The sequence below is a fragment of the Equus quagga genome, chromosome 2, assembly GCF_021613505.1.
Source record: "Equus quagga isolate Etosha38 chromosome 2, UCLA_HA_Equagga_1.0, whole genome shotgun sequence".
Classification (NCBI taxonomy): domain Eukaryota; kingdom Metazoa; phylum Chordata; class Mammalia; order Perissodactyla; family Equidae; genus Equus; species Equus quagga.
This window is the reverse complement of record NC_060268.1, coordinates 144,895,067-144,916,915: the sequence shown is the minus strand read 5'-3', so window position 1 is coordinate 144,916,915 and position 21,849 is coordinate 144,895,067. Positions and strand designations below refer to the sequence as shown.

Below are 21,849 nucleotides of genomic sequence, written 5' to 3'. Positions count from 1 at the left end.
CCCCCGCTTTATTTGGCACATTCATGGATTACTTTATTTTTTAAATATCACTGAATGTATTTTCAAATACCAAGGAGATGTGGAGAGGAATTTCGGGAGAGGGGAAGGAGAAGCGGACATGGTGAAAGAATACATTGCTATCTTTGGCAAAATAAGGGGGATTTGGACTAGCCTATTAAGCTTTTCGGTAGAATTAGAAATCAGTTATCTTCTGTGGTAACATTTCTTCATTTGGTCTTTTGCCCTGAGGTTGTGCTGTCTTCTCTCTGATAAAAGCTATGAACATGACTATTCTCATCATTTCAAAATATGCATGTACACATAAACACAAAAATTGCATACAATTATGAGGATTTGTAAGCAACCTAAAGTCTTCCCATGAATCCAGCATTAAGAACACCTGCTATAAATATTTTATTACCATAACTGAGTATATCAAGAGCCTCTCATGGCTCAGTCTTGTGTTGCAGTCAAAGAAATAGAATTCCGCAACCAAAAGGAATTTAAAATAATTCCAATGTTTACTACTACCTCTATAGAACTTGAAAAAGTATCCCAAGTTCATCATCCTCAGCAGTACTTTTTAACGTTTCTCTTCTCATTCCTTACATATCCCACTTCACGAAGCTCCCGTAAATCTTCTCTTTGTACCCTTAACTCTTAATTCCTCATAAAATTTTTCCTAACGATCAACCATGTGAATTTATCTCTTTTTCTCTCTTTCCTCTCTTTAGCTTCCCATTCATATTCTTCACTTTTGACTGTATCCTTTTTTTTTTTTCCCTTTAGACAAGGAAATATTTGCCCTTTTCAATGTAAATTCTCCATTTTGGCTTCCTCAGGTCTTCCCCCACTGATTACCTCAGTTGGCGTAGTACTGCTCAGGAGTTAGAAGGAATATAAGAAAAAAAAGGAAATGTACGATAGCTTAAGGCCAGAATTTTCCTTTGAGGTTTGTGTTTGGTAGAGGAGAGGATTGTGTATACATGGAAGAGCCTGAGACCACACATATGCTTATATTATTCCCTCATGAGATTACTTTCTGGTGGTAACTGTGTCTAATTTCATCTTTGGAAGGTAGGGTGGTAATTGATATTTTCATTTTTTCTTTCTCTTTCTTATGGATTTTCGATTGTATCACCCTCATTTTCTCTTTCAGGTAGGTTGGAACTGGAAAGCAGCGACTGATTGTATGAATATAATAAAACTATAAATTCAAAGGATTGTCCCTTTCAAAATAGTGAGTCACCTTGATAAGCTACACCCTTCCTTCAACAAGATTGGGCATCTCTTTCAGAGCCTGACACATATTCTTCAGCATTTAATCAGTCGAATCAGGCCTTTGAAAGTTGAGCTTGAATATGATGTTTTAGGAACAACCAAAGTCTTTTGGACTTAAAGATTTTTAATAAAATGGATGGTCAATCTTTACAATTTTCTTAAATGTTTTAGAGATGCAACTAAAGAAATGTAGCTTTTTGTATTTATCTGTTTTAGTGTGGCTGGTAAGCTGATTCTAAAAACATTTTAAAGCTGGTACCCCTAAAAGACATTGGCCAGTAAATCGTTAAAGATTTAAACATATGACCTTCTAGGATAAGTACTTTGAAACACAATAGTCAATTGTGTTTATTGGTTAAAGCACATTAGGTGTGTTGTTTTATAGTTTATTTCCACAATAAAATCATACATTTATGGTCATTCTGCCACTATCCTATGACTTTTCTCCCATATTTGTGCTTTATAATTCCTGGATTTTTTAATAATGTAATATGATTATGATCTTGGGCTTTGGAGTCAGATGGACTTCAGTTCAAACCTCTGCTCTCCATGTGCCTTTCAGCAGGCTAGACTGCTACTCTGTGCGCACAGGGCCCCATCTATAAATGAGAACAACTGAACCTACCTCATAGGGTTGTGGTTGGAATGAAATGAGAGAACAGTAGAAAACATGTACTACAGACACTAGTTCAAAGCAAGTTCTCAATAAATATTACTAAATAGTGGTAGCACGAGGAGGAGGAGGAGAGGAGGTGGGGTGAAGACGCTTCCATGGTCATTTCTTACTTAGTAGCTTAGCTCTATGTGTCCCTTGCTCTCTTTTCTTGATTATCTCTCTTCATGCCTACAAGGTATCCCACTTTTTCTTTTTTCTTTGTCACTGGCTTCTCTTTCCAGAATTTCTCTCTTTTCTTTTCTCTGTGTTTCACATATGCAGATAGTTCTGGACAGGGATGTTTCAGAAGGACTGATTCAATGCCAAGAGCTATGGCACTTAATCATACCACAGGGATTATTGAATAACATCAGAAATAGGTGAGATAAAAGTGATGGATCCCTGTGTACACAAGGAACTCTTGTCAGTTGGGTTTTTTTTAAGCCGATAGATTTTTCAGCTTCTTGCCATTCATTCCTAAACTAACTTGCACATTTTCCAGTGTTTGGTAGTTTAACACATTTATGCCATGAGTCAACATTTCCTGGCATGAAATTATAGCCACAAGAGCACACTTGCCTATGTGCCGTAAGTTTACAGTAACCTATGGAAGGCCAAAACAGGCCCTTTGGGATCAGTGGACTATGGCATGACCCAGCCTTTCAACAGCAGGAAATCTAACAGCTGTCAGTCCTAGCGTTCCATTGAGTAATCTCTCACCTCTTTGTCACTGGTACATAACTAACTAGTTGCTTCAGTTTGTTATGAGGAAGCTACATCATCAGCTGAGAAATTCTGATCATTGAATTAAAGATGTACAGTCACAGTTTAATTGAAGTTTATATGGGCAGTATTTCCCCTTTTCACAAAAATTGCACATTATATGAGCTATTAAATGTTTTAACACATATGAGTTTAATTAAATCATTTTTTTCCAGTACTCATGGGACTGACATACCCTGCCATGTAGTCAGTATCACACTTTTTCAGAAGAACTCATTACTTTGAACAGTATTACTTTATAGGAAATTTTAAAAAGGAGTCTGTGTCATTCTTCCTGAACAAATGCTACATATTTTCATTTGCACCCAGTATTGCTACTTAAAACTGGATGATGGATGTTATTATATGGGTGTGGGCACCCTAAGAGAAATAGGTCCTATTCCAGCATTTTTCCATAAAGGGTAAATCAACTTAGTCTATTTAGAGTGAATATCAGTATTATGCTATAAAACTAACAAACAAGAAAGTTCAGTTGACAAAAGCTATTTACAGCCACATTAGAAATTAATAATATATTCATCATTTATTCATCAAATTTATTGAGCTCCTTTTATATGGCAGACATTATACTGGATTCTAAAGACTCAAAGACAGCTCCCTTCCTTCAAGAAGCTTCCCATATAATCCACAAGTCTGACCAATAAGCAGATAGTCATGATATAGTGTAGTTTGCTATAAGAAAGGTATGCACAATGTACTGTGTGAATACAGAGCAGATTTGAGGAGAAAGTGGTAATAAATAGCTTCTAAAAAAAGGTGTCACTTGAGCTAAATCCTACAAGATGAAGTCAGACAGGCAAAGGGAATGATGTCAGAATGATGCTCCAACAGCATGTATATTTTCCCAGAGGCAAGAGAGTACAAGGTGAGTTCTTTGTTTTCACCTTGGTCTTTGCCATCATCTGTTATAGCACTTCTATAAACCATAACAGTCCACATCATCATTTTACTAGACAGTATATATATTATATACTATGTATTATTATATACTATGTATATATTATATACTATGTATATTATATATATACAGTCATATGTCATTTAATGATGAGGCTACATTCTGAGAAATGCATCATTAGGTAATTTTGTCATTGTGCGAACATCATAGAGTGTACTTACACAAACCTAGATGATATACCCTACTACACACCTAGGCTATATGGTACTAACCTTGTGGGACCACCATCATATATGTGGTCTGTTGTTAATTGAAATGTCATTATCCTGTATATGACTGTATAAATATATATATATCTATATGTTTATATTTATATTCATTCCCTCTCTCCCTTTCAAAAATTCCCTTTATTAATCCCCTATTCTCTGTAGCTCACTGAGCATGTAGGTAACTCGTTCATCCACCAACCAGTCTGTAGAATTTATACTCTTTCCCCTTTGCATAGGTGAGAAAGTTGGGAATTAGACACCTCAGTACCTTGTGTGAGGTTCTTTCGCTAGGAAGTGGCAAAACTGGAATTCAAACATAGATCTATTTAAAAGCTAATGCCTTTTTTTTTGAGGAAGATTAGCCCTGAGCTAACTACTGCCAGTCCTCCTCTTTTTGCTGAGGAAGCCTGGCCCTGAGCTAACATCCGTGCCCATCTTCCTCTACTTTATATGTGGGACGCCTACCACAGCATGGCGTGCCAAGTGGTGTCATGTCCGCACCTGGAATCCAAACCAGTGAACCCCAGGCCACCGAAGCGGAACGTGCAAACCTAACCGCTGCGCCACCGGGCTGGCCCAAAATGCTAATGCTTCTAAAGCTAATGCCAGTAATTGCCTGAGTTCTGGCTTTCCCCCAATCATGACACATTCTTATACCATCATTCTTTTGCTGCTGTCAGCTAGAAATAATAATAGTTAACATTTATATGCTGATTTTAGAAAGCACTTTTATACTTGTTTTCATTTGATCTTCAAAACAGTTCTGACAGATCAGGAAGTAAATATTACTATCTTTGCTTTAAATGAGGAAGCTGAGGTAATGCTGAATGTCTTACCTAACATGACACAACTAGTAAGTGGCAAAATAGAAACTGAAACATGTCACTCACTTTGGATTCAAAAGTCCATGTTTCACACTGTATACAAAAATTAACTAAGCATGGATCATAGACCTAGATATAAAACCTTAAACTATAAAACTTCTAGATGGAAATACAAAAGAAAATCTTTATGATCTTGGATTTGACAAACATTTCACAGATAGGACACAAAAAGCACAAACCATAAAAGAATTGATAAATTGGGCTTGATCAAAATTAAAAAGAATATCTTTGAAAGACTGTTAAAGAAAATGAAAAGACAAACCATAGACTTGGAGAAAATGTTTGCAAAAACATGTTTCTGGTAAAAGACTGGTATTCAGAATATTTAAAGAACTCTCACAAATCACTAATAAGAAAACAAATGACCTAATTATTTAAAAATGGGCAGAAGATTTGAAAGAACACTTCACTAAAGGAGAGGTATGAATTTAACCATTGGAGGTAAAGGAGTTCTACAGTGAAAACTACAAAACACTGCTGAAAGAAATTAAAGAAGACTCAAGCAAACAAAAAGACAGCCTATGTTCATAGATTGGAAGACTTAATATTTTTAAGATTTTAAGTATTTTTAATTTGGCAATATTACCCAAAGTGATCTATAGATGTCCTGCAGTCTCTGTCCAAATCCCAGTGACCTTTACAGAAATGGAAAAGTTGATCCAAAAATTCATCTGCAGGTGCGAGGGACCCCAAATAGCCAAGACAGTCTTGAAAAAGAACAAGTTGGAGAACTCAAAACTTTCTAATTTCCAGACTTACTACAAAGCTACCATAATCAAAACAGTGTGGCAATGACATGAGAATATAGATCGATGGAATAGAATGGAGAGTACAGAAATGAACCCATACCAATGGTACATTGATTTCTGACCAGGTTCCCAAAAACATTCAGTGGGAAAAGAATAGTCTGTTCAACGTATATGTCCGGGACAACTGGATATCCACATACAAAAGAATGAAATTGGACCCTTACCTCCCACCATATCCAAAAATTCACACAAAATGGATCAAAAACTTAAATATGCAAGCTAAAATCATAAAACTCCTGGAAGAAAACATAGGGGTAAATTTTCATGACCTCGTATTTGGCAATGGTTTCTTAGCTATAACACCAAAAGCGTAAGCAACAAGAGAAAAACTAGATACTTTGAACTTCATCAAAATTCAAAACTTTTGTGCATCAAAAGATTATCAAGAAAGTGAAAAGACCATAGAATGGGAGGATATATTTGTGAATCACTTATCTGATAATGGTCTACTATCCAGAATGTACAAAGAACTCTTATAACTCAACAGCAAGAAACCAAACAGTCTAATTTGAAAATGGGCAAATGAACAGACAGTTCTCCAAAGAAGGGTACAAATGGCCAGTAAGTACATGAAAAGATGCCCAACATTATTAGTCATGAGGGAAATGCAAATTAAAACCACAGTGAGATACCTACTAGGCTGGAGAGAATATTTAATAAAAAGAAACGTAATAAGTGCTGGTGAGGATGTAGAGAAATTGGAATGTACATACCTTTGCCGATGGGAATAAAAACTAGTCAGACACTGTGAAAAAGCTTGGCGATTCCTCAACTAGTTAAACATAGAATTACAATCTAACCAAGCAACTCCAGTTCTAGGTATATACCGAAAAGAAAACATGCATTCAAACAAAACTGTGTATACAAATGTTTGTAGCAGCACTATTCACAACAGCCAAAGGTGAAAACAACCCAAATGTCCATCAGCTGTTGAATGGATAAACAAAATGTTCTATACACATAGGATGGAATATCATTCAGCCATAAAAAGCAATGAATTGTACCTTAATAAGGAAATCAGTCGTTATGTGGTAAATATGTGTTTAACATATTTCTAATAATAAGATCCAGTGGAAATTATATTAAAGTGTACATATTAAACATTTGAAGGACAAAAAAAAAGCAATGAAGTACTGATATATGCTACAACATGGATGAACCTTGAAAACATTATGCTAAGTGAAAGAAGCCAGACACAAAGGCCACATCTTGAATGATTCCATTTATGTGAAATAACCAGAATAGGTAAATCCATAGAGACAGAAAGCAAATAAGTATTTGCCAGTGGCTATTACTAATGGTAAATTGTATGCTATGTGTATTTTACCACACACACAAAAAAAGAGATGTGGATTGCAAGTAAGCACATAAAAAAAATGCTGAACATCATTGGTCATTAGAGAATTACAAATTAAAACTGTGAGATACCATGACATACCTACTAGAATGGCTCAAATGAAAAACTCTGAAGATACGAAATGCTGGTGAGGATATGAAGCAACTGAAATTCTCACATATCACTATAGGAATACAAAATGGCACAGCCCCTTTGGAAAACAGTTTCACAGTTTCTTACAAAGTTAAGTATACACTTACCGTATGACCCAGCAACCCCATTCTTAGGGATTTACCAAAGAGAAATAAAGACATACATCCACATAAAAACCTATTTGCGAATATTCATAGAAGCTTTATTCATAATTGCCAAAAACTGGAAATAACCCAAATATTCATCACTTGGTAAATGGACAAACTGTTGTGCATCCGTAAATGAAAAACTACTCAGTTATAAATGGAATGCACTACTAATATTTGCAATAGCATGAGTGAATCTCAGAAGAATTATCTAACTGAAAGAAGCCAAACTCAAAGGCTACATATTATATTATTCTGTTTATATGGCTTTCTGGAATAGACAGAACTATAGGGACAGAAAACTGATAAGTGGTTGCCGGGTCAGTGACTGGGAGAAGGGGATTAACTGCAAAGGAGCACAAATGAGTTGTTTAAAGCAGTAATTACTACAGCTGTGTATATGCTCAAAATTTATACACATAAAAAGGGGTGAATTTTACTGTACTTAAGTTATACCTCAATTAAGCTGACTTTTATAACCACCTGTTTTTCATCCTCCGTTATTGTCTCTCTGAGGAGCACAAGAATTGACCCTTTTATTTTCACAGTTTTAGAAGTAGAAAGAAGGGTGTTTCTAGACCTGAAGATCAAAATAGCTGCAACCTTTTTGCCATAATTGCACAGCCCAAACAAAAAGCCATTGGGTCCATTCACCATGAATGAAAACCAGAAAGAAATAATAGCTATGCTTCTGGGCTGTCAAGAAGAAGGGAAAGGAGATGGGAGAAGGGATGAAGAAGGATTGAATTAGTGGGAAATTAAGCAGCTACAAACTTACTTGGGAGGAAAGCAGTGATTAGGCTCAGTTGAGTAGGAAAGATGATTTTAGGTTTATCTCCAGACTCACAATCAAAAGCATTTTTGGCCCTCTGCATCCTGGGATCCCAAGTAATTTGATCCTTTGAAAGACTGTGGTGCAACATTTATATTTAGATAAAAACAAAAGGATTCCAGTCTCTTAAATCACTTTATGGCTAGGAACTGGCTTCTATACTCTCACACTTCACACAGTGCTTGGCAACTCTTCAAAACACGACAAATATTTGAAGAGTTAATGAATGAACATACTAAAACTTGCTGAAGGCAGAACAATTTTCTATTAAATTAAAAACTCCAAAAGGGAAGCTAGGTAGTACGACTCTTGTTTTGTCCGTTATTACTGCAACAGTACCAGAGAAAACAGTATCTCATTCTTTATTGTGTGATTGTTCTGAACAAGTCCTCATCAAAATAGACTGCTCCAGTGTTTTCAGGACTTTAAAAGATAGAATAGATCTAAATGGATTCAATGTAGACTTCGGCAATTGAATATACAATTTCAGCAAAATATGTCCTTCGCAGTTCGAGGCCACTAAAGCTGCTACATGGATCATATAATTGATTTGTGGCACATTCTGCCTGCATCTACCCAATGGTTTATTAAAATAGAATAGACAAATACCAATAAAGTGAAAAGCTCCACTGAGAACTGACCAAACCACATCACTTTCTTCACACCTAGGGTATTCGAACCAATAGTAATTTTACAGCAAGTCTCTGTAGTACCAGATATAGAGCTCTGTAGCCAGGAGCCCACAATACAAGTAAACCTTTCCCTAAAGCACAACAAAGAAACAGGTTTATGAAATCACCATTAAATATAATAGAGCACTGGGGAGACGAGTAGAACAGAGGCAAGACGGGGTGATGAACATAACACATAAGAACCAATTAAAAATGTGCATCTCTGCAGGAAAGCACCCATGTGTTGACAAAGCTCTTTATGAATATTAAGTACTGTAACATAAGATAATACAGGACTGAGAGCCTCAGATCATCAGTGACCAAAAGAGATGTGATATTTTTTAAGGAAATATACCTAAAAGTAGATTAAATGGTATAATCAGCACCCTCAATTTATCATTATTATCCCAGTTCTGAGTATCACTTATCTTCAGTAACATGCAAGGTATGATTAAGGGATAATTCTTATCATCACTTTTTAAAAATAATGTAACAAATATATCACATATGTGTATGATTTCTGGCTGTGCCATGAAAAATCTGAACATAGAAAGTTGACTATTCTAAGAAAGAATTTTTTTTAAATATAGACATAAATTGGCTAGGTCAGCCAGATAAATTGGTTTCTTTTCCTTCTGACACCTATAGCTTTCAAGAATGTATTTACCATCTCCCAGGAAAAATGTTATTTAAAGTTTTATTTAGACTTTGTGTCTGTGCAGGTTCACTGCGGCTTAGCCCTACACTATGGAAATAGCATGGACTATGTCACTGTGGTCTCCATCTTTTGAAATAAAGGCAAATATCTGTATAACCCAAAATACCCCCACATATACATTTACACATACACACTTGTCTAGTTATATTTTACACGACTTTTCAAGGTATTCTTCACCATGGCATTTTTATAAGAGGAGGATGAATTATCTGGCTAAGAAACCACCTTCACTTCCTTCACTGAATTTGAAATTCAGACGGATTCAAAGATTCCTGCTGCACTGGTCCCTTTGCCTGGAGTCTACAAAAGGCGAACTAGAGACAGGGCATTCAGCTTTCGAGGGGTCAGGATGTAAATGTCAGAGCAAGGATTATGGGCACTAGAAGAGCGGTCTCTTGAAGACAGCAACTGCTCAAGAACTCAGAATGGTGAGGGGCTGAGTGTGATGAAATAGAAGGAGGTTAGCAACATGGTAATTCAGAAAGAAAAAGGAAAATTTAGAAACTGAGAAGCCAAAGAAAATTATTTTCATAGAGAAGAAATATTTTTCTACCACATTTGAAGACCATTTGAACCCTGAGAGTTTAAAAGTTTCAAAAGTTTGAATTAGTTTTTTGTTGGCCTGTGTACATACATCATTTGAGCAAACATTGATTCAATACCAGCCATGTACAATGCAGTAATATATGCTGGGAATCCAAAAATGAATGAGACACAGCCCCCGTAGCTTGCTATTTCTGAGGACTTGAAAGGCTTTTAGGGGGCTAGCCTGTGGCATAGTGATTAAGTTCCACATGCTCCACTTCAGTGGCCCAGGTTGGTGGGGTAGGATCTGCCGCAGCATGGTGGAGACCCACGTATAAAGTAGAGGAAGATTGGCACAGATGTTAGCTCAGGGCTAATCTTCCTCAAGCAAGCAGAGGAATATTGGCAAAAAATGTTAGCTCTGGTCTAATCTTCCTCAGCACACACACACACAAAAAAAAAGATTTTAAATATCAAATATCTCTTACCAAATTGCAATTTGGTGAGTTAAGTGTAGAGGAATCAGCAACATTTTATTGTATTTTCATCAAATCCCAGAGGGACTCTTAAAAAATAAGAGAAAGGGATAGAAACATTACATTTTTAATTTGACCAATAGAAAACATTTGTTTTTATTGAACAAAAATCTGTATTCAACTTTCATTTCTCAGCTCTTCCTTTCCTGTATCATGGAAATTTGCTTTGAGGTTGATAGTATTTTTCATTATTGACACAATAGTGAAGTCTCATCTTTTTAGGAGTGCCTGGATTAGTTCCCTATCTATAAATCTGTAAGCAGACATTTCCATTGAGATCAACATTAGCTCTGGTCTCTCCTTTATTTATTTACATTTCTCTCTGTCTTTGTAAACAGGCGTATAACAGATGCTTATAATCATGACTTGGGAATATGTTAAGAATGAGAGATATATACAAAGAATCAATACAAGCCACATTTACTCTCTAAGTACATACAATTTGAAGGTAGGTATTTTTTCCACATTTGATGAAGTCTTTTTCCCCAATCCCTATTTTTCTCCACACTTTTATGGTCACTACCTGAATATTTAGACACAGGTGAACAAATGAAGAATATGTTACCTCCGATTCTAACTCTATCTAGATTAATATTTGTATAGAAGAGAGATTGTGCAAGTTTCTGGGAAATAAGTTTTACACCAGATTTTATTCCATTTTTAAAAATTACTCGTTTACTCACCATGTCTTCTGTTATCTGAGATTATTGATGGTTTTTCAAAGCTGACCTTTGCCGCCAGCCCCCACCCCTTATTAATGGAAAACCTTCCTCATGCTGACAGACTATGCTCTGAGCCACATCAAGCACAGTGGTTCCAAGCGTTTTTATTTCATGGTCCAGTAAAATCCCTCTAAACACTTCCAGTATAATATTGCTATCTTTTTATTCTACAATTAAGAATTTAAAAAGCAGAAACACAGCTATAAGAATTTAATGAAAAGTATAACCAAAAAAATAGTAAAGATACAACCTCATGACAAATTTATAAACAGAATTCATTTAGCTCTATGAGAAAGCTCATAATTCTCCTTATTTTTTTTCTTCTTGCCATAGATTGACTTTTGGGAACCACTGCCTTTGAGCTTTGCATAGGGGCTATAAAAGAATAAGTTAACCAAATATTCAATTTCTGCTGTTTATGTACCATGGCATGGGTTCAGGTTTACACTGGCAGCAGAGTAGGGCAAGTGAGGAAATGTATGAATCAGCTCCATACCATCTCAGCCTTCCTAGCTATTCATATTGCCAGTGTGCTCAGTACTTCACACATACAATGGCTAGAGGAAATGCCAATGCAAGGACATTGTTGCTCAGAGTTTGCCCCAATCAAGTCAGTGTGCAACCAGGAGACAATAAGATTTCCCTGGAATCCCAGGACAATTTATGAAAGGAGTCACCCTCAGACGTTGGAATCGATACAAATCAATTAAAAAGATGCAGTGTGAGTATCAAAAGCAGAAGTGATGGATTAGACATCTTGGTCTGCTGTCAAGACTCAGGCAAACCCAAGTCTAACTCAAGTGACCCTCAGGAATGTAGGTAACATAAGAAAGCAGTAAAAGTACTCAGTCTTTTACAGCACCTGGGTTCTTTTTTAATGTGAATTATTTCAAATGTAACTGAGAAATAGGAGATGAGTATCGCGGGGGAGTCGTATTGGTTTTGTACATATTTATGGTTTCAAGTGATCAGAGTAACTTTCTCGCAAGCCAAGAGAAAGACTTTAGCAAATGTGAAGATCTTAAGAAAAAAACTGAAAATCTCCAGAGGTGCCTTTCTTTAGTGCAAAGAGTGGCTATTGCAGAGGCCTCAAGAACTGCTGGGTTTTCCACCATGTTAAGCTTTGTGGCAAAGGTGAGAGTGAGATGAAGAAACCACAAAGATATTTCCCCTTTAGTAAAATGACAGACTGGTGAAGAAGGCCACATCCAATTTAGATCAAAATGGTCTCTTTTAGAAGCAACTACCAGCTAGGGCTCATATCTCAAAGGGAGAAGCATAAGCCCCAGAGTTTAGGCTGCAAAGATGTCTCTAGATGCAGAGGCAGGAGAATGTTAGCTGTGCTATCCCTTTCCTATGATGTTTATTGTTTTTGTTAGTGCTTAATTCAGAGTTCTATAGGTTTTGAGTTATCTGCCCCAACTCTGTTTTTCCCACAAGCCTTGATATTTTTAATGTGCAGTTTTGTGGAATTTCAATTGTAGCCAAAATACCTGTATTTTATTTTCACTTGGCAATCAAAGCTCCTGTGTGACCCATGAAAGGGCAGTGATCTGGAGGGAGATTATTAGAAGGTTATTAGAAGGAATTGGAATTGAGCCTCCAGCAGCATCTAGAGGAAATGGCTCCTGATGTGATCCTAATTCTTGGCATTGAAATATCTCTAGTTTGGACAAAGGCAATGCATCAGACTATCCTGGCTTACTGGGAAAAGAGAAAAAAAACAGCAAGGAGTATTTAATTCCCCTATTTCTAATTATGTGTTTGCTCTGCAGTCCTCTAATCCAGGTTTGGTATATAGGATTCCTCTCGAGTGTCAACTCCAATTGACTGGTAGTGGCTGCCTGAAACAATGAAGTGAGAAGGATGCTGAGGCCACTTCTGGGCTCAGTGGAAAAGAATGCCACAATTGATTAGTGATGTCTGTCAGGATTTGCCACACATGTGTCACCCTATAATCCATGATACAGTTGAGGAAATTTGCCTACTAAGATAAATGGTCTGGGAAGACAACCAGACTTGCTTCTGGAATCGGTACATTTACCTTTGTAAATGAACAAATCGATTCTCTGATAACTAGTCTATCTCTGTCAGTTTCTCCTGAGGCTGCTCATTTGGATGAACTGAGAAAATGGAGGATTCAAACCGGCAATGCTGAAGACATTAGAAGTCCTGACACGGAGATGCTGCTTACCTGAAAAGGCCCTGCTTAAAGGCTCCTGCCACTCATTATCTTTTGATTTGCTATGCATTTACTAACTATTAGGTATTCAACACACTTCTCCCCTTACCCTATTTAATATTTGCCATATTTCATCGATTTTAAGGTGCCATCAAGTCAGTATACACCAGGAGACAGTCAGGATATAGTTGTCACACATGTGAACTTGGTTATTTCCAGTGGTCTGACGGTGGGACCACCACTGCAACCCCTTGATATTTAAGTTAACAAATTATTTAAGGACCATTTGAGAAAAGACTACGAGTCCTGGTTGCTGTCTGAAAACCTTTCTTTCCCACCGAAGAGAAAGTGCACGATCAGAACTTGCAGAACAAGTGCAAGCAGCTTGGAAGAACACCCCAGAAGGACAGTTCAGTGGAGCACTCTTATAACAAATGCTGCATCGCCAGTGCTCAAGGCAGCTCAGAGGACAGACTGTGTGGGGAAGAGCATGGACACTGACAACTCTGAGTTAAAGGATGCTTCAGAGAAGTCAAACTCTGAATGTGAAGAAGTTTTTGGAAAGGGTTAGCCAACCTATTCCTCTTTTATTTCCTTTTTATGTTTGCAAAAGATATACGTGTAGATAAGTCTAAAAGAACTTTTCTAGTAAATATAAAATAAAATTTTGTGTCATGTTGACACTGTTTTTTCTTTCTCCTTGGTACATAAAATATCGGTGCCTCTTCCAATTGATGATGCCTTAGGTTCAATGAAAAGAGGTACAATTTATATCCATAACCAATGAGGAAATGCAGCAGCAAGAACCTGATTGTTCTTAGGTTGTCCAAGTTCTCTCATCAAGTTAGTTGTACATTTAGGATTAGAACTTATGAGACCTTAATTCTTACCTGGCCCACTTGAACTACTGCCATATTTCAGAAAGGTTGTTTTTAAGTAACCAAATCATGGACTGGATAGTCAGCTAGAACTGATCACCCCAAAATACAGCTGCTCTGTAGGCCAAACCAACAAGATTGTTCCATATGAGTAGATGTCTGACAGTCGACAAGCTTTAAGTGTCAGCTTACATATGGAAGGAAGAGTGCACATTGTCATGTGTGTCACTGAATTTTTTTGCTAATTATCATCTATCATTTTGCGGAAATACCCATTAGCCTACGTGTCTGCCTCCCTCTTTCTTTTCATCTTTAATTTCATGCTAACACCAAAGGGACTTTTTTGTGTGAATTCTTACAATTAATAATCATGATACAAAGAAACTATTAGGTTAAACCATATAAAAATTGACAATTTTTTTACCATTTTTGACCTACAGAAGCAGTAAGTTTGTGTGGTTCAACTTATTACATGACATATGAGAAATTCACAGAATGCACTTCACTATCAGAGATGAGAGGACAGCCATCCATTCCTCATTATCAAGAGCCTTCTAAATACAACAGCTCCTCCATTTGAGCTTCTGCCGTCTCTACGGACACCTTTGAATAACACTGTTTGTGTAGCTGGTTCCCTGTGAAGACCTGCATTTGATCAACTGTGTGTACAATATTCTGTCTTTTTTATTAACTCAGTAAACGTTTATTGCACACTTAATATGGGCTAGGCACCATTCTCAGCCTTGAATACAAAGATTAGTGCATCACAGTCCATACTCAGGAGCACACAGTCTAGGCGGGGAGACAGACATGGACATAATTACAGTGCCAAATAGCACGTATCATAATAGTTACAAATAACATGCTGAAAAGGCACTTACCCTGCCTGGCAGAGTGAGAAGGGCCTTAGAGCAGGTGACATTTGTGCTGATTTTTGAAGGATGAGCAATTTACTTGGCAGAAAAGAGAGGAAACAATACAACATCACCAAGCAGAATGCTTATTCAAAGTCACAGAAGCACAACAAAGAAGGGTGCGTTTAAAGAACCTTAGTTTGAGTGTAGACAGGACGTGTGGCAAAGATGAGAGAAGTGGAAGAGGTGAGGCTTGAATAGAGATACAATCTGGTTATGAAAGGCCTTCCATGTGGGGCTAAGGAGTTTGCATTTTATTCTGCAGGTGGAGAGAGGTCATAAAACACACTCACATGGGTTTAAATAGCTTAGGAATAAAACTAAATTTTCTGCTTTAAATTTATATGCCCAGTCCAGTCATCATCTAAGTTTATTAGAAACATTACATTAGCAACCTTGGAGCATCAGCATCTGCAGCGAGAGTTCCCTGGCACACATGTGAGCCGAAGCAACCTGGATTTCCAAGGGGTTGCTTCAGCCCCGCCATCTCTCTTAAACACAGTCATAGAGCTGTGGTTCCTCACTGTGGCTGGAAGCATAGCCAAAGGCTGCGTTATTGTGAGAGACTGTGGCTTTGACAATTACGTGCTCCTCCACTGCAGGGCTCTCTGCTTCACATGGATGAAGAAGCTTGCCAACACACACTCATGTTTTCATATTTTCCTCATTGGGTAATTGCAAAATGGGCGATTCCACCTAAATGCAGTGAGATTGATTTCATCCAAACTTCAGACTGGCTAATCAGTGGCCCAGTTTTTCAGCCATGTGATCTGGCATCTGGCATTTACCAGTCATCAAATGAAATTACACAGCACCGATAAATTACCAGCTCACCCCTAGGCAGAACTTTTTCCCTTAAGCTCCCTCCTGCCTAATACTTGTGTAATGTTTAATAGTGCCAAGGTTTATCTATACAGGGATATCAACTGAAATGTATCATCAGAACTTTACAACAAATGGAGATTTATATATGTGTGTGTATAAATTATACATAGATAGACACACATCTGTAAATATATGAATACAGATAAATAAGTTATTCAATTTATGTGAATTTTCCAAATGCATAAAACTAAGTGACCATCAAACATTTTTGTTTTGTTTTACTTAAATCAAGTCTTTATGGAAATATTTCTGAAAGTGTTGGAAGGGTGTCAGCTTGCTCTGTTCCAATCCTTGTTTCTTCACCTTCTAACTTTCTGTCCTTGGGCAAGTAACAATCTTTCTGAGTCTCAGCTTGCTTATCTATAAAATGAGAATAATGGTAACCACCTCATAGGGTTGCTGTGTGAATTAGATGGGGTGTGCATGTAAAGCATTTTGTATGCAGTGAACATTCAAGAAATTCTGACAGTTAATACTTTATGCATATTAGAATTGGTTCTTGAATATCGGGGCCATCATCATGAGTGTTAATGATTGCAGGAGAACTAATAGCAGGCACCCTCAGGGCCTGTCAAGAGCCAGAATGTTATTTGCCCCTCCATTAAATGGCCCCTAACTGCCAGGCTTCTTTCCAGAGCTGTCTGGCTTTTGAGTGTTTATATAGCATTGCTTGCCTTCAGACTATCAGTTGTCGCATTCTGAAATCTCTATTATATAGGAACCTAGCAGTTTTCTTCCTCCCTTAGTGTTTCACTGACAAATCAAATCATCCAACTTGTTTAAATTTCATCTAAAGCAGGAGATTAAAAGCTCTGATTGAACATCCAAGCCTGTGCTTCAGTGTCTGCACTATGTGCTATCTCTTTTAGCCACTCAAAGATCTTTTCTGCTGATTTCAAGATTATCGGCCATAGAAAGACCAAGACTGCATGATCTCACTCATATGTGGAATCTAAAATAGTCAAACTCATAGAAGCAGAGAGTAGAATGGTGATTGCCAGGGGCTAGTGGGAGGGGGGAATAGGGAGATGTTGACCAAAGGATACAAAGTTTCAGTTATGCAAGATGTACAGTAACGTGACTATAGTTAATAATACTGTACTAACTCAGCCTATTTAGAACCAAAATCTCAGCTCCATAATCCAAATAGCATTTATTACATTTCTGGATTTTTTTGTGTTGTTTTTAAACAAGCAAATCCTCATGGGCCATACGCTTATGCTCCATGCAAACACTGTATGAGAGAGACCAGAACTGCTGTGTTGTCATCTGTGTGAATGGCACCCCCTGAAGTTGTGCAGGAAAGCAGTCCTGAGTGAAACTGCCTTTATAGTAGATTTGTGTAATTTGTCTTTTTAGGGAGTTTTTGGTGTTTCGGCAGCCGAACCGTCTGTGTCTTAGATAACTGCATGTACCCCCTGCTCATTCTTCTGACTGTGGTTGCTTATTATCAACATCTATTCTAATTTTGAGAATATTTTTTTCCAGGAATAGCCTCTATACCTTTTTCATCATTTCACATATTATAAGCCTGATTCTACAAAATAGAATAAGTCTCAGACTTCAGCTGATTCTCCCCACTTTTGGCTTACAGATAGTAAAATCTGCATTTTTAATAGAATTTTTGATTTATAAACTTTTAAAATTTGAAGCACTATATTTGTCTTATCTTGCCTGTCTACCATTTCCCTTCCTCCAGTCAACCCCTCCCCCAACGCGCGCGCACACACACACACACACACACACACACACGCGCGCGCGCAGTTTCCTAAACAGACTTTGTTCTCATAGACTTAGTGCCCATAGGCTGTGAGCACTGACACATGCTGCTCCTTCTCTTTGGAAAACCCTATGCCTGTTTCCTTGACTGGCACACTTTTCTGTATCCTTCAGGACTCAAGTGAAATGACCAGGCACCTCGTCTTTGAAGCCTTCTCTATCTGAGTGTGCTGGGTTGGGCCCCCTCCCATGTGTCCCTGTGGCACCCTCTCCCTCACTCTGTCTTAGTTAGCCTTTAGACACTGTTCTGTGCCAGCAGTCATGCTGAACTGGAAGCTCCTTAAGGACACCTCCCTTAAATCTCTTTTGTATCCACCTTGTCTGGCATATAGCAGGTACTCAATAATTGGTAAATGATTTCATGAATATCATTTTCCCCTTACAAAAAAAAATCACTGTACTTTTAACTAATTTAGTATATCATAGCCTACTAATTTTGAAGTTCAACACACTTCTGATTATCTTAATAAATAACTGAAAATGTAAACATTTAAGAATGTCAATGTAAACACTTGGGCAAGGGGAGGAGTTAGGGGGTCTTGGTTTTGTTTGCAGTTGCTCATTGTGAAACATTTTGATTTTTCCAAGTAGAGGAGCCCTCCTCAGGTAGGCATTGATGCAGCAGCACTGGAGCACAGAATGGCAATTGCAATCCTTTTTCTTTCTTTTACTTTTTCAGGTTACAAATGCTGCTACCAACTATCCTGGCCAAATGACTCTTCATCTCAAACCTTTCCTCGTGTGTGGAGGGGATGGATTTACTCAGTCCAACTTTGATGGCTGCATCACTTCTGCCCTCTGTGTTCTGGAAGCTTTAAAGAATCATATTTAGTGCCTGTATCCTTATTCTCTACATTCTCCTTATTCTCTACTTTGAATTTTTGTTTTCACAATTTTCTGTTATTGATTGTTTTGTTTTCTATTTCATTGAGAGAAAATTACTGGAAGATTGTTCTTTATTTATTGTCATTTTTTTTTTTAAAGATTTTATTTTTTCCTTTTTCTCCCCAAAGTCCCCCGGTACATAGTTGTGTATTCTTCGTTGTGGGTTCTTCCAGTTGTGGCATGTGGGACGCTGCCTCAGCGTGGTCTGATGAGCAGTGCCATGTCCGCGCCCAGGATTCGAACCAACGAAACACTGGGCCGCCTGCAGCGGAGCGCGCGAACTTAACCACTCGGCCACGGGGCCAGCCCCTATTTATTGTCATTTTTCATATGGAGTATAAAATCAATTTTATAATTTCAATAGGTACAACCCCTGCTAGAAGGAAAATTCCTTGTACCTTACACCTTTTGCTTCTTTTCGGAATTGCCATGACTACTCCTTATTGGAGGAAAAGGAGTGCTTGAGAATAACAAATAACCCTCCTCCAAAATTATGTCAGATCAAAATAACAGTTCACATTCCAAAACCTTCATTACCCTTTTGAAAATTTTAATCCCAAATAAAGAATAATCATGATCAAGTCCTCATTATAAATCTTCAAGTATGTCCTTGATTCAATATTTTTGCAGATTGTGAACTACAAGTTTCCTCCAAACTGTGAATAACAGAGTGTAATTTTTGTTTCTTATTTCTCTTCCAAGTTATTAAATGTCCTGAATTGTGGGTCATACATGCCATCATCTCTAAGAATGCAGTTTGGAGGGCAACTTGACTGACAAAGAACATCCTCTTCAAATTTGCAGAAAATAGCCAGATTCAACTTCACTTTCCAAGTTGCACAATACTTTTTAACCTTAAAAAAAATCCAATCTTAATATGAAAGATAAAAATTAAATAGAAACTGAGAGGAAATATATCGATCTTTAGCTTTTGCTACCTCCTTTGCTGGTGCTGTTACCTTTATGGGCGCTCCAGTATGTGCTGTGGCATTTCGACAGTGTCAAGTTTAATGAATTTAATACAACAAAAAAATTTACTGAACCAGAAAATAGATGCACTTAAAATAGTTCAATATTTGCCAACTTAGTGATTCAGCGTACCACCCACATGCTTCAGTGACAACCCTATGACTTGCTGGCTGGAGAGAAATTGATCCCCAGCCTTCCAAACAAGCTACCTGTTGCTAATTTGAAAAACACAATGGTGAGTTCTATTTTACCATTTTGAAAGGAAAGAAAGTGTTGCAGCCTCTCAAACTAAGAAAAGTTCAACAGAAGACTTCTTATCTTGATAGTATGTAAAGTTTCACACTTATATGCCCACTCTCATATATACAGATACATGAGCATGGGCAGAACTTGCTTATGTATCTAAAAGGGGTTTTTGTGATCCTGTGGAATGTTATTATATGTGTCCTTTTAGGAATTAAATGATGAAAAACGGTAATGCCTACGTGTGGTGCTTATTTTTAAAAGCAGAGAAAGGAAAAGGGAAATTAATGTGATCTCTGGTATAACATGAAAATTATTGAGATTTCTTTCATCATTTTGACTCATATTTGATTAAGATTCGCCTTTATTTTAGTTTTACCCTTAAAATATGATAGAAAATACATTCAAGTATATTAACTAGTTTGTTTTTAAGTAATATAATTCTGGAGCCATTTGACTGAAAGTAGCCTGAAGCTTTAAGAACAATGTTATATTCGTCTCATGAATGTATATCCTCCAAAGAGAGAAGAAAATGATTTATGAAAGTGGGATGGGTTACTTAGAGAAAATATTCTTCTAAGCCATTACTCATGACTTTTAGTATCTATTCATTCTAAGTGTGTTTCCCTAATAATTCTGCATTGAGAAGACTATGGCAATATGAGAAAAGACTCAGTCCTGCTTAGTATGTACATCATTGTCACTTTGCTAATTTAATCATTTTGAAAACTCATTTTATATTTAGATCCATCTCTGATAGGAACAGACCAATTCCGTGATGCTCAAATCAGGAAATAAACTGTACCAAATGCTTGCGTTCTGTATTTTCATTTATCGCTTCTCGTTTAGAAATTGAAAAGGATATGGGAATATCTTGTGCCAGAAGCCATCCCCGAGGGCCAGGAAGCTCAGATGGCCAGGGTGCCCTAAATGACTCAGGGCTAAAGTATCCAAGTCCCCTGAGAAATAGGGGTCAGCACCTTTTGGAACAGTTGCCAACATGTATGTATGTCAGCCCTGCAGGACCACACAGCACCACAATATTTCCGAACAAGAACTTTTATTAATCAAACCAGCCAAGGAAAGCTGCTCTGTTTGGAAAGGAGCATATTCAAGTGAGAAACGGCTTGAGCAGTGGGGTGATTTAATACTTGTTAGCTGATAAATATAGCCTTTGCCAGGATAAAACTTTATGATGCAGTGTTGAAAAGCTTAATTACTGAACTGTCTATGCACGTCTTGCTCAAGCAGCAAGGGTGACAAATTATAGCAGTGGAATAGTATTTTTCACCTTTGGCATTTCTGAAGGGGAGAAGTATGTCTAAAAACATTGAGAAAGCAGTAATAATCCCAGACCAGATATTACTGAGAGAAAAAAAGACACTTCATTGAGTCACCAAGCCTTCTGCACAAAATGCCATCATCCCCACCCCCCGCCTACCCACTACCTTGTTAAGTAAAAAAAACAAGGTCACTTTTACATTTATCTGGTATTTTACGTTCTTCCAAGTGTGTATGTATATATATATCTCCACCTTCCATCTTCTTAACACCCTTGTGAAATAAGCAGAGCAGGGAATTCTTATTTACACTTCAAAAATAAGGAAACTGAGGCAGAGAGATTGGCCAACCAAGGTCAGATAATGATATGCCAGGACAAGAACCCAGGCCTCCCATGACCCATTTCTATTTACGTGGCACCGTGCTGCTGCCAGATGAACGTGATAATTAAAGCTGAACTGAAATATTAGTTGGAGGTGCAGTCAGCACCATGTGGTCCTCTTATTGATGTTTCATTTTGGAGAGCTAACACTAATCCTGATGTAATATATACAGGAGACTAATATGGAATAACGTCTCCATAAGTACTGGCTAAATGATTTATATTCCCGTTAT

General features: G+C 37.4%; 1 protein-coding gene across 1 annotated transcript in view; it reads left to right on the top strand.

The window, feature by feature from the left end:
- The window catches only part of RNLS (renalase, FAD dependent amine oxidase), a 247,821-nt gene extending 228,910 nt beyond the window's left edge, over positions 1–18,911 (top strand). Inside the window, exon 7 of the mRNA XM_046654667.1 lies at positions 18,536–18,911. Within this exon, the coding sequence (XP_046510623.1) occupies positions 18,536–18,688 (153 nt within the window). The 3' untranslated portion in view covers positions 18,689–18,911. The remainder of the gene's footprint in view (positions 1–18,535) is intronic.
- Positions 18,912–21,849: the final 2,938 nt, after the last annotated feature.